The following is a 17,898-nucleotide window of genomic DNA, read 5'->3' as shown; positions in this document are numbered from 1 at the left end:
ACCTGAGAGTTTTCCAAAAAGATCACAAGATCTTACGTATGCATTTCCTGGGATGTAAAGCAGCTCAGTTTTGCTGGGATTAAGTTTCAGCTGATGAGCTGCCATCCATGCCGATATGTCTGCCACGTACACTGAGATCCATGCAGAAACATGAGTGTCTGAGGGAGGAAAGGAGAGTATAAGTTGAGTGTCATAAGCATAGCAGTGGTATAAAAGCCTACCTGTCTGTCATTATCATTTGTATGCTGGTGATCGACATGGTTGTCGGCCTGATTACAGAACTGTAATTACAAAGCTGATGTTTTCCCTTTGTTTGCAGATGTTTGCAAAATGAGCTAGAAAAGACTACTACACTATGTCTGATTTGCAGTTTTTCTTCTGTTGCTCTGGTCTGCTTAGTAATCAGTTCTAATTCTTAAATCTAATGGTTTAAAATATGAAGGTACTTTGTGACATGATTAGAGAATACCATATTTAATGAATTTAATTTGTATTAAATTTTATTTGATATGATAAAACTCAGTGGTGGGCCATCAGGGCCAGCAAGGCCTTCTCTGCTGGCCTAAACAGCAGTGATCTGAATCACTGACTAGCATTTTAATATACACCGTATTGCCAAAAGTATTCGCTCACCCATCCAAATAATCAGAATCAGGTGTTCCAATCACTTCCATGGCCACAGGTGTATAAAATCAAGCACCTAGGCATGCAGACTGTTTTTACAAACATTTGTGAAAGAATGGGTCGCTCTCAGGAGCTCAGTGAATTCCAGCGTAGAACTGTGATAGGATGCCACCTGTGCAACAAATCCAGTCGTGAAATTTCCTCGCTCCTAAATATTCTACAGTCAACTGTCAGCTGTATTATAAGAACGTGGAAGTGTTTGGGAACGACAGCAACTCAGCCACGAAGTGGTGGGCCACGTAAACTGACGGAGCGGGGTCAGCGGATGCTGAGGCGCATAGTGCGAAGAGGTCACCAACTTTCTGCAGAGTCAATCGCTACAGACCTCCAAACTTCATGTGGCCTTCAGATTAGCTCAAGAACAGTGCGCAGAGAGCTTCATGGAATGGGTTTCCATGGCCGACCAGCTGCATCCAAGCCATACATCACCAAGTGCAATGCAAAGCGTCGGATGCAGTGGTGTAAAGCACGCCGCCACTGGACTCTAGAGCAGTGGAGACGCGTTCTCTGGAGTGACGAATCGCGCTTCTCCATCTGGCAATCTGATGGACGAGTCTGGGTTTGGCGGTTGCCAGGAGAACAGTACTTGTCTGACTGCATTGTGCCAAGTGTAAAGTTTGGTGGAGGGGGGATTATGGTGTGGGGGTGTGTTTCAGGAGCTGGGCTTGGCCCCTTAGTTCCAGTGAAAGGAACTCTGAATGCTTCAGCATACCAAGACATTTTGGACAATTCCATGCTCCCAACTTTGTGGGAACAGTTTGGAGCTGGCCCCTTCCTCTTCCAACATGACTGTGCACCAGTGCACAAAGCAAGGTCCATAAAGACATGGATGACAGAGTCTGGTGTGGATGAACTTGACTGGCCTGCACAGAGTCCTGACCTCAATCCGATAGAACACCTTTGGGATGAATTAGAGCGGAGACTGAGAGCCAGGCCTTCTCGTCCAACATCAGTGTTTGACCTCACAAATGCGCTTCTGGAAGAATGGTCAAAAATTCCCATAAACACACTCCTAAATCTTGTGGACAGCCTTCCCAGAAGAGTTGAAGCTGTTATAGCTGCAAAGGGTGGACCGACGTCATATTGAACCCTATGGATTAGGAATGGGATGTCACTTAAGTTCATATGCGAGTCAAGGCAGGTGAGCGAATACTTTTGGCAATATAGTGTATTTAATATATTTTTCCATGAATGTGTATTAAATTATTCCCAATAGTCTATTCTCTACATTTCTTTAGTTTTCCTCTCGGTTGCGCTGCTTCCAGTAGTGTATATTTATGATAAGGTATTTATCCAATCATATTTCAGCCAGTGGCAGACATCATGAGTTGCCAGGGTGAAAGAAATCTGCCTAAGGCCTTCAGAATCAATAGTGCAGGTGCCCGTAGCTTAAAAAAAGTGGCAATGAAATTGTTACATTAACCAATCAGATTTCGAGTTGGCGTCACTGGGGCCATCTAGCAGGCATACGATTACGTCAACAATTTCCATTAATTGGAGTAGTCAGAGGCAGCAAACCGCACAAACTAAATAAAATATATATATATATATTAACTCACAATGGCTGACAGAGGAGAAGAAATTGATTTGGTCGCAGACATTCTTACAAATGCATTTTCAAGGCGGACTGTAATAAAATTGACTATTCCTTTTGAGGTGTGAAATACTGTAGCCTAATTTCTTTTATACTTTGCTATTTAACGGTTGATTATCTATTTTGGCGTCATAATGATGGTATAGAGGTGGATTAATTTAGGAAGGACACCAGTGAAGGCCTAGGTGTGAAATGACTAATGTATGTCCATTTCTTAAAGATCCACTTTGGTGAGTTGTCACTCAGGTTCCACCTTATTGAGAATGTCTGTTCCCTGAGCTAAATAGAAATGTAGAAATAATCATAAATCTTGTTTTTTAGTAATATAATTAATATAAAATTAGTTGTACAATCAGCTCATTTGAACAGAAGATAAAACTAAAGGCTTATTGTTAACAAAACGATTACTGAGCAGTAGTTCAATCCAGTGTGTTTAACAGAAACATGGATTAAAACAAATGAGTATGTTACAGACTATCAGGGCAGAGCCATTATTATTCATTCATAACCTGGAAAACCCTCTGAGAACAGGACTTGTGTCCATTCTAGATGCAGTAGGGGTTGGAGGTTGTTCTGTTAGCAATAGAGAGATAGTTGCAAATAGTGTGTTTAAGGATACTAGAAAAAAAATAGTGTAATACCGGTCTGTAATTGCTGGTGTTTGAGGGATCCAGAGCAGGTTTCATCAGGATAGAATAACTCTTGCTTTCTTGAATGTAGTTGGTACATGACCATATGTTAAGGAACAATACTAACATTTGAATTAAAAATAGAAAATCTAGTCACATTTTAACAGTATGAATCATTCTTAGATCATTCTAGCTCCACTTAAAAGAAAATTAATTAGAGAAAAAAATCACACATACACACACCTTAAAACAAACCAATCAAATTTTAACAACAAAATGGCCTCAAACTAAATTGGTAATTTTCCAAACAGCATGGAAGGAGAGCCGCCTGAACTACCTAGTGCTGCTATATCAATCTCTTCACCCTAAGAGAAGATCACCCTAGTTTCTTAATTAACACTGTTGCAAAATTAACCACGAATAAGACCACCACAGAAGAACACTATCAATATGTTGAGTTAAGTTGTCTTTATTTGTCACATATACATTACTGCACAAAAAAATTCTTTCCTTGCATAGCCCATCCTTGTGGGTTGAGGTCAGAGCACAGGGTTAGCCATGATGCAGTGCCCCTGGAGCATGGTGGATTGGGGGCCTTGTTCAAGGGCCCAACAGTAGCAGCTTGGCAACACAGGGGCTTGAAACTCAATCTTCTGGTCAAGGATACAGAGCCTTAACCACTTAACAATTTAAACAAGACAAGATAGACAATTTTATAATTAACCATGTAGATAATGCTGTAACCAAATCAGATCAGTGATATGAAAGATTTACTCCCATTTAAGAGGCCAAATTCATTTAATTTATTTCATCAAGATCATCAGCCTATGTACTAGATCCCTTAACTACACATTTATTCAAACAGATAATACCAAAAGCGATCAAACCTTGTTCAAAAATATTCAGTTCTCTTCTTAACACTGTATCTCATTTAAACTAGCTGCTATCAATCCCCTGACTAAAAAAGCTGATGTCAAACCTCTGTCAGCTGTCCAACTAGGTATCAAATTTAGACACTGCATTAGCTTTTTTAAAGTTCACAAAGGACCCAAGGGAACCAAGACAGTCAGACAGGACCAGTCACTATGGGTCTATTCAATTACCCCATATCGAGAGTGGCCATGAGCTCCTCCCAAACCACCTGTTTTTTGTGCTCAGGCAAACAATGAGGCTGCTGCATACCACCACCCCTGGGGGCATCTCAGTGTGGTGTTCTAGGAGATTTGTGTGGCCGAGTAGGGGTGAGAACACATCAGAAAATTCTGCCTGTAACTTGGCAACCTCCGTGATTTAGGACAATGAGAGCTGGTCTCCACAAAGGACTGGGCTGGATTGAGCTACCATTTTTAGATGTACCTCCAGGCCTAGCTCTTTTTTTATGTAAATGGTGAACTATGTAATTTAAATGGTGGTCTTTATGCACACCAAAGTAAAGTTTGATGTTCTGCAAAGTTCTATTTTATGTGTTTTTATTTTATATGAATGCTACTCTTGGGTAAAAGTTTTCAAAAACATGATACACGTATTAACTTGCACTGTTATGCTGATGACACACATTTATTTGTTTCTGTATAACCAGATAAGAGGCTTAACAAAATTGAGGAATATGTAACGTACATTAACTAAATTCTGACCAGACAGAAGTACTAGTACTTTGATCACATGCAGCTATAACTACTATAAGTTTTCTGATTGCAGAGTAATTCTAGATGGCCTTTCTGTTTAATCATTTGCAGCAATGGAGTGATTATTGATTCCAGTCTTTCATTTGAAGCTCATGTAGATAATAATACTAGGATAGTCTACTTTAATCTCAGAGATATTGCTAAGATAATGTCACTAAATAACGCAAAAAAAAAAAATCGGATTGATAATATTTGTCATACATACACACAAAAGAAATCAATATATTAACAATTAACTAATTGTTTCAAAAGAGAATTGACCAGGTTATTACAAATTTCACTCTGAATATTGGTCATGGATATAAGACCACCATTTCAATTACCAAGAGACAGATGGTGAGCCACCACTCGGATAAAATATGGACTAGAATGGAATTCATTCGGTTTCTTTAGCTAAATGGATTGAAGAAATCAGTTCTATTGATTCTGTTTTATGGCATGACAATTTCTGTCCGAAGGTAAAAACCTAAAGTGGATTAAATACAGAGATGTTTTAATGCAGATATAGAAATAAAAATAGATTTTATTACAATTAGGATTGACCATAAATAGGAACTAAATTAAATAGGTAACAAAAAATGGCATCTAAAAATGGTCTATATTTAACAACACTTAAATAAAATAGCTTACATTTAGGAAAATTGGTGTTTGAAGACAGGGTTTTTGTATCTCGGTAACTCTAACTCATTTTGATTCAAATGTTGTTGGGTTTTTCCTTTTTTTTCATTTCCTTTTTTCTATACTGCCACCCATATGTAGACTGCTATTTGCCATGTTGCTATTTTTAAAACCTTGATGAGAAATATTAAGGCATATACTGCATATGCCTTTGTACATGAACTTGTTCTAGAGCCTGAACTTATGCTACTGTTTAATATTGATATTGATTTATATATTTCCACTGAGAGTGTGAGAGTTTGAGACAAACTGCCTCCAATATAAATGGTCTAGCACGTAATTTGCAACATGGCAGCTGTATGTATGCAGGTCCCTCAAGTAAAAGGAGCAAAACACGGGCTAGAAGGAAACACATTGACTTAAATTATTAAAATAATGCTGAGTAGATGTAGTAGATTTTGCTTATTTACTACATGTGCTAGTACAGCAGCTGGATTTTTTTTGTAAAATATAAACCAAAGTCTTATTGTCTTCCTGCTTTTTGTTTGATTTTAAAAGCCAGTATTTTGAACTTTATCTTCATCTGGTACCCATTATCCTTTATTCATTTCTGGTCATGGGTTTCTCTCCATTTAATAAGATAAGCCTGGAAATCAATGGAATATAAGCCTGGAATTGTATGACTGAAAATAACTACCTGGGAATGCTGCCAAGATGGCTGCTGAGTGGACAGACATCATTAGAGACCTTTGATATTACAACAATGGTCTTGTTGCTGAATTTTAAAATAGTGTATAGGGTTTGGAATGGGGAGGCTTTTAGTCTGGCAGTGTACTTTGTCAGCAGACAGCTCTGTTCAAGGAAATGTAATGATACGGTTGCATACAAAAATTGTATAGGCGATCTGGTCACGTGACAAATGTACGCATTTACATTTAGAGCAGAGCATCCTCTTAGCCTTTAATCAATATGGACAGCAAAATCACCTACAGAGAAAAAAGGTCACAGTAAATACTCTACTGTTATAAATGATGAGAAGATTATTGTTTGACAAGCTACAATTTCTAGATCTTTCCTTTATCTTCAATTCATATACAATTAATTTACATTACTATTTAAAAATTTTAGCATCAAGGAATTTACAAAGCATTTCTGAGGTATTTATGAGTGACTTGTTTATAGAATAGCCTAATTCCAAAAATATATTAAAAAATGGCATATGTTCCTCCACTTTTATATGTTTGCAATTTTAACTTGACATTCATTAGCCTAGCTCATTCATTGTTCACCATTTACACGTAAGTTTATTTCACTTGTTGAAACTTTTAATAATGACACACTGTTTGCGTGATACATTCAGACTCTTAAAAGCATATAATGAACAAAAGCTGTGTGTTATTTTGTAACAAAATTAAACATGGCTGATTAATCATTAGGTCTCTGGCCAAGGGCACTTATTTGCTCTTGTATGTAGGTTTGCCAAGTCAGAATTTCAACTCCAACAACACCTTAAAAACTGCACACAAAGAACTGAATCCAGCTAAAAAACATGAAATTAGACAAGTCATTCTTCAATTTAAATGGAAGATTTCTGCATTGAAGATAAGTACTCTATGGTGAACACAAGTTTCTGATTTATTGTTTCCAGACTTGTTCAACTTGGCATAAAAAGTATCAGCAATGCTGCCGACATGAGTCTGTGCTTATTTCATTCAGCGGGTTGAATCTAGTGTTCGATGCGCTGATATTGAGACCCTTGTACAGAATCAAACATTTTGTCTTATCATTACAGCCCTACTGCCTCAAACACACAGGTAAAACCACAAAAATCCTGGATATGGACATCCTGAATTTAAACTCTGGTTCCCAAAGCTGCAAAATCCATGGGTGAAAAAGTATAACATGACAAATTTTTCTTTTTTAATGCATAATTCAAAGGTTGTCTCAGAAATGTGTTTGTTATCCTTTTCAATCACAGAGGGGGACATTGTTTTTCTTCTGAACTTCTGATTAGCTTTTCTGCTCTCACATGTGCTTATGAACCAAGAATGTCCACTCTTATCCCCAAAGGGTGGTTGCAGGTTTTCATACCAATTAGCCCTTTCCAGATAAGACTAAACACCCCTAGGTATAAACCCTTACAAACACCAGCTAATATCTCTAAACTGACAAACATACTATATATTAAAGTGCAGTGTTCTGCGATCAAATGCTGTCAAATATAGTGTAAAGCTCATGACAGCCCCCTCTTGCAGGAGAAAGACTGGTATTTCATTGTATGTTGATAGTATGTCATGGCAACCACTTTTCACAGTGCCACTTGTTTTTTTTTTTTTTTACTGTAATTCACTGTCTTTTAGGAATGAATGGCTACCCCTGGTGGCAGAAAATCAATTTACACTTCTCAACAAAAGAAAAAGATCTGAATCAGTTTTATGACTTCCTCTTTGTTGTAATTTTAAAACAGTACTTCTTCAACCTGCCCACAAACATCAAATTTGTCAGTGTCAAGTGACTTGCATACCTTAAATTTCTCTCTAGTATAAGGAGCTTAGAGGTTATACATATATATGTTCATCCAGTGCAGTCTACACTACTGCTTAGTATCATTTAGCCATTGACAAGAAGCAGAGCCTTTTGAAAATGTTAGTGTAGTCAAATAGCTCTCCCAGTCTATTAGTGATAATTCGTAATAATAAGCGGATAAATTTTAAATAATGTCACTTTAATTAAATTTAAACTTTAATTGTCGCTCCATAATGTCTAGATGAGTTAATGTTATAAATAATATATTAGTAAATATTAGTCAATATATATTTATATAACTAAGATGTAAAAAAGTAGTTACAAATATAGAATTTATAACATTTTCTTTATAAATATCCTATTTACAGTATTGTATGTGTTATAGTGTATAGTACATACTTAAAGGTTATTAATGTGCAATTTACAAATTGTAAATTTACCCTGGTTATAAAAAAAGTCTTTTTGTGATGTAAATAAAAATAAAATAATAAAAAATAAATGAAACTAAGGTAAATTGTCAATCAGCAACTTTTTTCAAAGTCTGTACATTTTGTTGAAGCATCTTTTAATTCTATTACACTACTCAGTCTTTTTGGGTCTATCATCTTGACATGTTCATTTGGCAATATTTTCCCACACATTCTTGCAAAAACATTCTAGATCCTTTAAATTGTAAGTGTATCTCCAGTGGACAGGTTGCTTTAGGTCACCCAGCAGATTTATAGTTCATTGTCTGGGCTCTGTCTAGGTTATTCTTTTGTTTAAGCTATACCTTTGTTGATTTGGAAGTATAATAGTTATGCTGAAAGGTAACATTTCTTTTCATCTTCAGCTTACTAGCAGACACTTGAGGATGGTGCACTAAAATTGACTAGTATTTCTTTAGCAATTAATGACTTCATTCACCTTGATTAAAAATTTTTGGCTGAAGAAAAGCCTCACTAAAGCATGATGCTGCTACCACCAGGTCCACATATTGTGATTTGGCACAGGTTTTATGCCGGAAACCTTTCCTGACACAACCCTCCCATTTTGTCTAGGCTTGAGACTGGCACTAACAGTTAACCCCTTAGTGGCTGGGCTGGTTCCCTGCCAAGGAATCAAACCTGGGCCACAGTGGGATCCTGAACTGGACCACCAGGAAAACCTTTTTGCACTAGCATACCTTTTGGAATGATGTAATTATTATATTATTCTGATTTGGTCTCACCAGACCATAGCACATTTTGGCACATAGTTTGGGGTATTATGTAGTTGAGCATTGATGTTTTTTTTTTGTTTGTTTTGTGAGAATGGCCTCTGTCTAGCCTTCTTGCCCCATAGCCCAGACCTGTGAAGAATATGAGAGACTGTTGTCACATGCAGAGATTAATCAGTATTTGTTTTATCAGATATTCCTGCAGCTACATTAATGATGCTGTAGGTTTCTGGGCGGCCTCCCTGCTATGATTTTGTCTTGTCCTTTTACTTTGGATGGATGTCCTGTTCTTGATGTCACTGGGGTGCTCCATTTTCTCTGTTTGTTGATGATAAACTGTGCAGTATTCCATGGTATATATAATGTTTTGAAAATTCTTTTATACACCTCTGCTGATTGAGAACTTTTAACAAGTGAGATATTGTGCATGCTATTGATATTGTAAGCTCTTTGCGGACCATGGCTTCAGCAGGTGGATAAAAACAAGATGTGAAGAAAATCCTACTTTTTTTTTTATTTATACTAAAACGTTTCTGAATGTTTTTTTTTCTCACTTTTTTTATACGTTGCTTTTGCATTAAGGGTAGAACATGTCTTTAATATACACTGTACATATTTATATAATCGAAATATATAAACAAATTATAAAACCATTTAAATGTGGAAATTTTAAAATAAAAATTGAATATTCTTGAACCCAAGTCCAAATTTGTTTAGCCTTATTTGTATAGAACTATTGGCCTAGTTGTATAGTGTGATAGCTAACATGTTAGCAGCCTTGACTACTGGTTTTCTCAATATAATATTTAGCCTAATGTCAACGATCTTGACAGTCCCACTGTTACGAGACTAAGAACCTATAAACATCAAGGAGAGACATGGAAGTACATTTATTAAATACACCATAAAATATGTTTTTAATGTTTTGTGTCTAAAACTTCAAATATTTGAGAAATGAATTCATATTCTAATACTTTTATACCATCTTCCCAGCTCCACAGATGATGGTCTGTACACATAACCCATACAGTGTGTGTAAATGAACCCAGAGTGTTTTGTTATTCATCCTAGGCTGGTTGCAGTAAATAGCATGTGTATACAGTAGGCTATTATGTGTTCATCTCAGTAGGTGATGTATCTGTATGTACTGGTGTAGAATAGTGAGTGAGTGGGAGGGTCAGTTAGTGCGACTAATAAGGACACGCTTTCCTCCATGAGCTTCCATTCTCACTTTTTACCTCCAAGTGTGTGTTCAGGACCGAAGGCGCGTTTAAAATAGCGCTTCCAGAGGCTTCGGGAAAAAACTTTCTCAGTAGATGTAAGTACGTTGCCTTCTTTTGTTTGTTTCATTTCCCAGGGTAGTGTCGCCTCCGTGGAGTATTAGCTTACTACTGGCTCCGTGTCATTTATAAATGTGGATGTTTCTTCTGGCGCCTCGCATGATGTCGGCCTCCTGCGAATTGAACGAAAGTCTTCGATAAAGTCTTTCTGCACGCCTTTTATACAGAGACAGAGCAGATGTATTCTCACACGAGCTAAAATGTGCAGTTAGATTGTGTGCAGCATATCGCTTGTGTAGTGCGTGTGTACTGTATAATACTACTGTCACTTCAACTGTACACAGTCATCCGTGTGCAATGCAGGCGGCAGAAGAAGAAAAAAAAAAACCCTATATGTCCAGAGCATGGAATTACACTGCGAGCACCTATGATAAACACACACCAGCACACATGTTCGCGCGATATTCATTTATGAGTTTATTTTTGACTGGTCAACATGCCGGACCGTAGTCTTGACATTCCACACTGTCCCGTCGGTAAGTGATGTGACACCTTCCTGCGCACTAATCATCCAAGTGTTAAGAGACGTTCTGATCCCCACGTGATCCATGGGCAACGTCCCAAACCCATACTACTGCACTAAAGAGCAAGTCAAAATAGTACCTCCTTATGGCAACCCAACTAGTACTGTAGTATGCTGTTTGGGACACAGCCACGAGATGTATTTATTAATGGAATATGTGACCTCACATATGAGACGGATACACAGCTTAGTTGTAGCGAGCTCAAGTTCAAAATCCAGGTAAACCGATGATGAGATCAGGTTAAACGGAAAAAACTTAAGGAGGGTGACACACACACACACACACACACACATGTTTACTTGATCATTAATTTGTTCAATTTTGTTATGCAGTTTTGATATAATCTGGGAAAATAGTGGAGTCTACATTATCAATGAAAAATATTATATGCCGGTTGAAGCAACCTGCTGTTCAAAGTCTATTTCTGTTAAAATACAAAATATAACATAACTGTCCATAAATAACAATTGTCTTGCTTTTTGTCATTTTTAAATAATGTGCAGTTAATTATTCGCTGATAACAGTGAATTAATTATGTCATATTTACGACGTTGCTCTAAGGTGACATTGAGTGAAAAGTGACATTGTGTTCTGTTTTAGTTATTCAAATACACCATTTTCATGGTCAAGAAGAAATGAGTCACTGGCTAAAATGGATTTTCTTCTGGATAGTAAATGCCATTCCTTTTACTTTTGGCATGGCAGTAAATGATAAAATAGGTACGTATGTCAACTCCATCTGTTACACTTCACTTACCTATCTTTGTATATGCCTGCGCCGTTATGTTTTTTTTTTTTTTTTAGAACTGAAAACGAATGTTGCACAACACTGAATCTGTGATTAGTTTGCATTTGTGCTTTGCAGTTGTGGGTGGGCTTCATGCCAAGGCTAGTAAATGTATCTCCAAACACCAGAGCTGTTAAATGTAGTTGTTACTTCAGTGGCATCATGTTGCTTAGGTTGCCAACTTTAGCCCACACATAGTATGATAGAAGGTAAAGCTGACCTCTTAGATGGGGGAAGGACTTAAAATAACTATCACCTTTAATTAACACTTATGTGTAAATGAGTTATTGAATTAACCAGAGGTGTAAATTAATTATTTGATGTAAAAAATATCTTGCTTCCTTCAAGGCGGCTACATATATGACTAGTGACTTTCTGACATGAACTGCATGTTTCCATAAATGTATGACATAGAGGTCACCAGGACAAGTGTCACATGCACACTGCTATGGATCTTTTTTTTCCTCAACTGTTTCAGTAGATTTATGTACAGTCTGAATAGTCAGCAAGCACATAAACATACAGCAACACGTCATCATTTATTACCAACGTCTGCTTTTAATATTATTGTATTATTCTGAGATACAAATGTGCATGTTTTCCTGAATATAGATTAATCTTTAATGGATGCCTGGAATAAAAAATGATTGTAATTTGAGAATCTCTGCTGAGTAGTCATTACACCTTAATGCTACATGAGCAGCAAACTAATCCATTTGCAAGAAAACCAACCTTTAATCAATGGGAAAGGTACATATAAAAAAAACATGACATACTCACAGTTAACATATTTATGTACTAAAATATAAAACAATATACACCAATCAGCCATAACATTATGAGCAGTGAGAGAGATCTCCTCATCATGGCACCTGTTAGTGGGTGGGATATATTAGGCAGCAAGTGAACATTTTGTCCTCAAAGTTGATGTGTTAGAAGCAGGACAAGCATAAGGATTTGAGCGAGTTTGGGCCAAATTGTGATTGCTAGATGACTGGATCAGAGCATCTCCAAAACTGCAGCTCCCAGTCTGCAGTGGTCAGTATCTATCAAAAGTGGTCTAAGAAAGGTACAATGGTGAACCAGCGACAGGGTCATGGAAGGCTGATCTGTGTGGTCCAGTCTGACAGATGAGCTACTGTTGCTCAAACAGCTCAAACTGAAGAAGTTAATGCTGGTTCTGATAGAAAGGTGTCAGAATACACAGTGTATTGCAGTTTGTTGTGTATGGGGCTGCATAGCCAGGACTAGTCAGGGTGCCCATGCTGACCCCTGTGCACCACTGAAAGCACCAACAATGGGATGTGAGCATCAGAACTGGACAACGCAGCCATGGAAGAAGGTGGCCTGGTCTGATGAATCACATTTTCTTTTAAATCGCGAGGCTGGCCGGGTGCTTGTGCGTGAACGTCGCTTACCTGGGGAACACATGGCACCAGGATGCACTCTGCGAAGAAGGCAAGCTGGCGGAGGCAGTGTCATGCTTCAGGCAATGTTCTGCTGGGAAACCTTGGCATCCATGTGGATGTTACTTTGACATGTACCACCTACCTAAGTATTGTTGCAGACCATGTACACCCTTTCATGGAAACGGTATTCCCTGATGGCTGTGGCCTCTTTCAGCAGAATGATGTGCCATGCCACAAAGCAAAAATGGTTCAGGAATGGTTTGAGGAGCACAACATCAAGTTTGAGGTGTTGATTTGGCCCCCAAGTTCCCCAATCTCAATCCAGTTGAACATCTGTGGGATGTGCTAAACAAACAAGTCTGATCCATGGAGTCCCCACCTCGCAACTTACAGGACTTAAAGGATCTGATGCTAACATCTTGGTGCCAGATACCACAGCACACCTTCAGTGGAGTACATGCCTCAATGGGTTGGGGCTGTTTTGGCAGGAAAAGGCGGGTGGTGTAAGGTCTGGGACCCCCGCCCTATGCGGGGCTCGACCCCAGACGCCCGTGGTGTGTGTGCGCACGCCAGCACACGGTGTAATGAGACCCATGCACAGGATTCAGCGAAGCACTGCTTTTATTACATTTAAGACACGACATAGGGAAACAAACGTAACACAAGACATGGCGTGGTTAACTAAACTAAACAAAACCTAGACCTTAGCTTGGACATGGAACCTAGCAAACAAAACCCCAACAGAAACCATGGTACAGATAACAATCATGGACCAGGACACAAACACAAGGATCCCTATTTATAGGGATAGACATTAGGGCTAATGGGATACAGGTGACAATCAGGATAGGAACGATAGGAAGGGCGTAACAAAAGACACACAAAGAAGCAGGCTTCCAAGGTTCACCTGCCAGCGCCCTCTCTGGGCCTGGCAGGGAACTGTCCAGCTGGTCCTGACAGGTGGTCATAATGTTATGCTTTGTTTGGTACATACAGTATATATACATACAGTATATATATGTATATATATGTATGTGTATATATGTATGTGTATATATGTATGTGTATATATGTATGTGTATATATATATATATATATATATATATATATATATTTGTATATATTTAATATAATTTAATAATTGCTCACAATGTCTCGTATAATCATTTATTTTTTACATTTAATTTTTTTAGGTCATTTGTGCCCTCTTTTAAAACTGGAGAAAAGGTGGTATGCCCATATGAATGAAGGTCGTGAGTTTACAGGTATGCTATGTCTTGATGTAAATGTCCCGTATAGGATGTTAACATGTGGTATTATAAATTGACAGTTAATTATGTTATTTATAACTATTCTAAAAAAAAAATAATTGCCACAATGGAAGATGTGTGGAAATCTTGCATATTTTATATTTTGTCATATCAATTAATCACTGATTTAATAACCATAAATCTAGCCAATAATTTCTACTCTTTTGTAGCTGCATTTATGCAAAATGCTTTGGTCAAAAACGTAGCTAAATGTAATGTATATTATAACATTAACCTACTTTTTTTCTCCTTTTTAGGATTTGATTTGGCAGAAAAGTTTGTTCTTCGTAAGGGAACAAGTACAGATGACAGACCTTTTTTCAGACTAGGCAGCAAGCCCCTGGTTAAAGCCACAGAGTAAGTTTGGTTTTATGCAGAAATGGATGTATAGTGTTTGGTTCTGAAACTGAGCTGTTGGATAGATTTTATTTCATGTGCACAGATCTACTGTAAAACTAAGGAAATATTCACTAAGTAGATTCTTATAAGAACACTGTCTACATTTAGCAGTGCTATCTGTGCTTGCAGTTTATATGTAATTGTTTGGTGATGGAGACTTTCTGAAGGTGCTGTTTTGATGGAGCAGTTTTTTTTTTTTATTCATTTCCTTGTCTGTACCGCTTATCCGATCTATACACGGGTCACAGGGAGCCTGTGCCTATCTCAGGAGTCATCGGGCCTAAAGGCAGGATACACCCTGGACAGAGTGCCAACCCATCACAGGACACACACAGACACTCATTCACTCACAGACTACGGGCAATCCGTAGACTCCAATCAGCCTAGAAGCATGTCTTTGGGAGGAAACCCACCAAGCACGTGGAGAACATACAAACTCCACACACACAGTGAGCAGGAGCGAGACGCCAACCCAGGACGCTGGAGGTGTGAGGTGAACGTGCTAACCAGTACGCCACTACGCCACCATGCCACCGGAGCAGTATTATCAAAATGAATTTCACCATGCTGTGGATTCACAGATAAAAATCCCAAAGAATGCATAACAGTTTTTTTTGAGATTTTTCTTAATGAATTGGCATTATGTGGCTGTGACTGGAAAAAGACACATCAATACCAGTCACTACATTTACTTAGCAAGTGCCCAGTACCACTCAAGATCTGAAAATGTGCCAGGATTATATTCAGTTTCTGTTCTGCAAACTAATATTTTCTCAGGGTGTAAGTTTGCCTTCGGGTCAACTGATACCCGGATGAACAGCCCACCAGTGCAGCACTAGGCTCACTGGCCGGATGATCCAGGGAGTCCTAGGTATAGTCTGCATGTAGAGCTCATTCCATTTATGTGGCTAATAAGATTAAACTCTGAGGTAAGCTGTTGAATAATTTGGATGAAACTAAATTGCAGATGTAATGTGTTGTGAGGACATGAAAGGATTCTAGTTGTGTAGCACAGGACTGAAATTAAATGGAAAATAGATGCTGTATGTATAATTCATTTGCAGATGTTACAATTAGCTGTTCACTGTGTAATTCATAATTCTGTCATAAGACTTATAATGGCATTCCTGTGAAGCTGTATCTTCAGTTTTTAAGTCCTGTTTTGTCTACAAATATATCGTTTATAATATTTCAGATCTTTTATCATGAAATAGCATGAAATAAAATTGTCATAAAATGCCCAAAGCCATAACAATGCCCAAAGCAATAAAAGGCTTCAGTAAATATATTATGTGCATGGATTAACTATTGTTGTTTAGGCTACTTTAAACACGGCTATTCACAGCTTGACCATGTTTGCTTTGTTATGGCCCCAGAACAAGTAATTGGTGATCGGTTGCTTTATTACATTTTTATTAACTTGCAGCTTCCTGTTGTACTTATGTTCCTTCTTGGAACTTAGAAGCCGTCTATGAACCTAAACATAGAGAGGACAGAAGGGAAGGAGATACTAAGGACATTTAACCGCCCCTTCTCCTTTCAGCCTGCAATCATGGACAAGCATTGACAGGTGATGCGGCTTGCCAGCTGGAGATACAGAGGATCAGGGGAGCTTCAGCTCCAGACATTTCTCACTTTACTCACAGGAAATGTTGCTGGGCTCATCTTTCGGAGACTTGGATCATATTTACTGGCTCTGACTTTGAAATGATCCTGTTACTTGGAAAAAGAAGACTTGAAGTTCTTGGTTTAAGATTTGTTGGTTTACAGTACTCTAAGTGGTGGTGGCCTACACATCCTATTTTTTTGTAAACCATATGTTTTAGTTTTATTAAAGGAGACACCATGTGGATGGCTTTTTTTACGCATGTTTTTATGGATGTGAAGGTTTTTATATTTGAAAGTTGTCAGGCTTTAGATAGTGACTTGGTAACTAGGTTTAGCCTGCATTAAGGCACTTAGATAGCAAGGTATTTCTGAGTTATGTTACCACTTTTTAGTGTGGCTAATGAGGATAGTCTTTTTAGTCTGAGCAACCAAGAGATGTGATTTTGTAGCACATCAGAGGTTTCATTTGCCAACCAAGTGATGGCTGATTAATTTTTATTGACTATTTTGTCTGTAAATGTTTTTGGAAAGTGAAGAAACCTTGTATAATCTCAAAAATCTTTAAACAAAGCTTTGGGGGTCTTTGGGGGACTTTCCCTACCCAATGTTAAGGATTCTTTTTTATCTTCAATCCCCTTTTGACATGACATTTTTTTCAAGTATACGTTTAAAAAGAACAAAGAATTTCTAACATCATTTCTTTTCTTCTGTTGACCTGGTGAAATATAATGACTTTTGACATAATTACTCCCTTCTGTGGATAAATAACTGTGGCACCTCCCATGTTCAAGAGGACTTGAAGAAATGGGAGGCAAGCTTGGGGCAATTCAAGCAGTCCTCTTTATTTCCCTCTTTGATTCCTCTTTTCTGCACTTTACCTTCACACATTCTTCAGGGTCCACAGCAACATAAACACATATACATGCACACACAGTTCCGTGCAGCTCAGTTCTGTCTCCTGTGAGTCTTGTTTTGCATTCTTTTATCCTTGGTACAGCTCACTGAAACACAGAACACTTTTTGGGAAAATCTACCACTGGTGCAGCCTCCTCCTTACTACTCACTACTGTATTATTTTTAAGTGATTCATAGGCATAAGTACCATGCATTGTCTAGTTGTATTACTTCTAAATGATAGACCAGTCTTTGCAAATGACACATATCCTGTGGGCTGGTCTTACTGTGCCTAAAAAGATGTTGGCCATGCAGTGGCAACCTAGTCAGGCCTAGTCACACTTATTAAAGACAGTCTAGTGATTTAATACCCATAGTTTAGCTTTGAGCAGACTTCTGGCTTTGGGTGGGATAGGGGCTTTGAGTTGTCTTTGTATTGTTTCTTTATTGGCTTTTCATACTCTTGCTTTGTATTGTGGCTGCCTCCAACAGGTTTGAACAGTTAACAGAGGTTTATGTTTGTTGGTTGTAGGTTGGCGTTCGCGAGTGGGCTGTCTCATGAATACTCCCTGGTAACTACATTCCGTCTCAGAAAAACTACAAAGAAGGATCGATGGTTTCTTTGGCAGCTCTTAGATCAGGCTGGAGAATCACAAGTATGAGAAAAATGGAGTCCCACTTGCATATAACCTG

At 38.1% G+C, this 17,898-nt stretch overlaps 1 protein-coding gene across 5 annotated transcripts in view; it reads left to right on the top strand.

The window, feature by feature from the left end:
- Positions 1-10,099: 10,099 nt before the first annotated feature.
- LOC131349345 (collagen alpha-1(XIX) chain-like) overlaps positions 10,100-17,898 on the top strand; it is a 90,941-nt gene continuing 83,142 nt past the window's right edge. For all 5 annotated transcript variants that reach the window (XM_058384951.1, XM_058384950.1, XM_058384953.1 and 2 more), the window contains exons 1-5: positions 10,100-10,252; positions 11,399-11,518; positions 14,188-14,259; positions 14,562-14,661; positions 17,738-17,861. In XM_058384951.1, the coding sequence (XP_058240934.1) occupies positions 11,434-11,518; positions 14,188-14,259; positions 14,562-14,661; positions 17,738-17,861 (381 nt within the window). In that variant the 5' untranslated portion in view covers positions 10,100-10,252; positions 11,399-11,433. The remainder of the gene's footprint in view (positions 10,253-11,398; positions 11,519-14,187; positions 14,260-14,561; positions 14,662-17,737; positions 17,862-17,898) is intronic.

This window comes from Hemibagrus wyckioides, linkage group LG29 (assembly GCF_019097595.1).
Source record: "Hemibagrus wyckioides isolate EC202008001 linkage group LG29, SWU_Hwy_1.0, whole genome shotgun sequence".
Classification (NCBI taxonomy): Eukaryota; Metazoa; Chordata; class Actinopteri; order Siluriformes; family Bagridae; genus Hemibagrus; species Hemibagrus wyckioides.
This window is presented reverse-complemented; position numbering and strand designations above follow the sequence as displayed.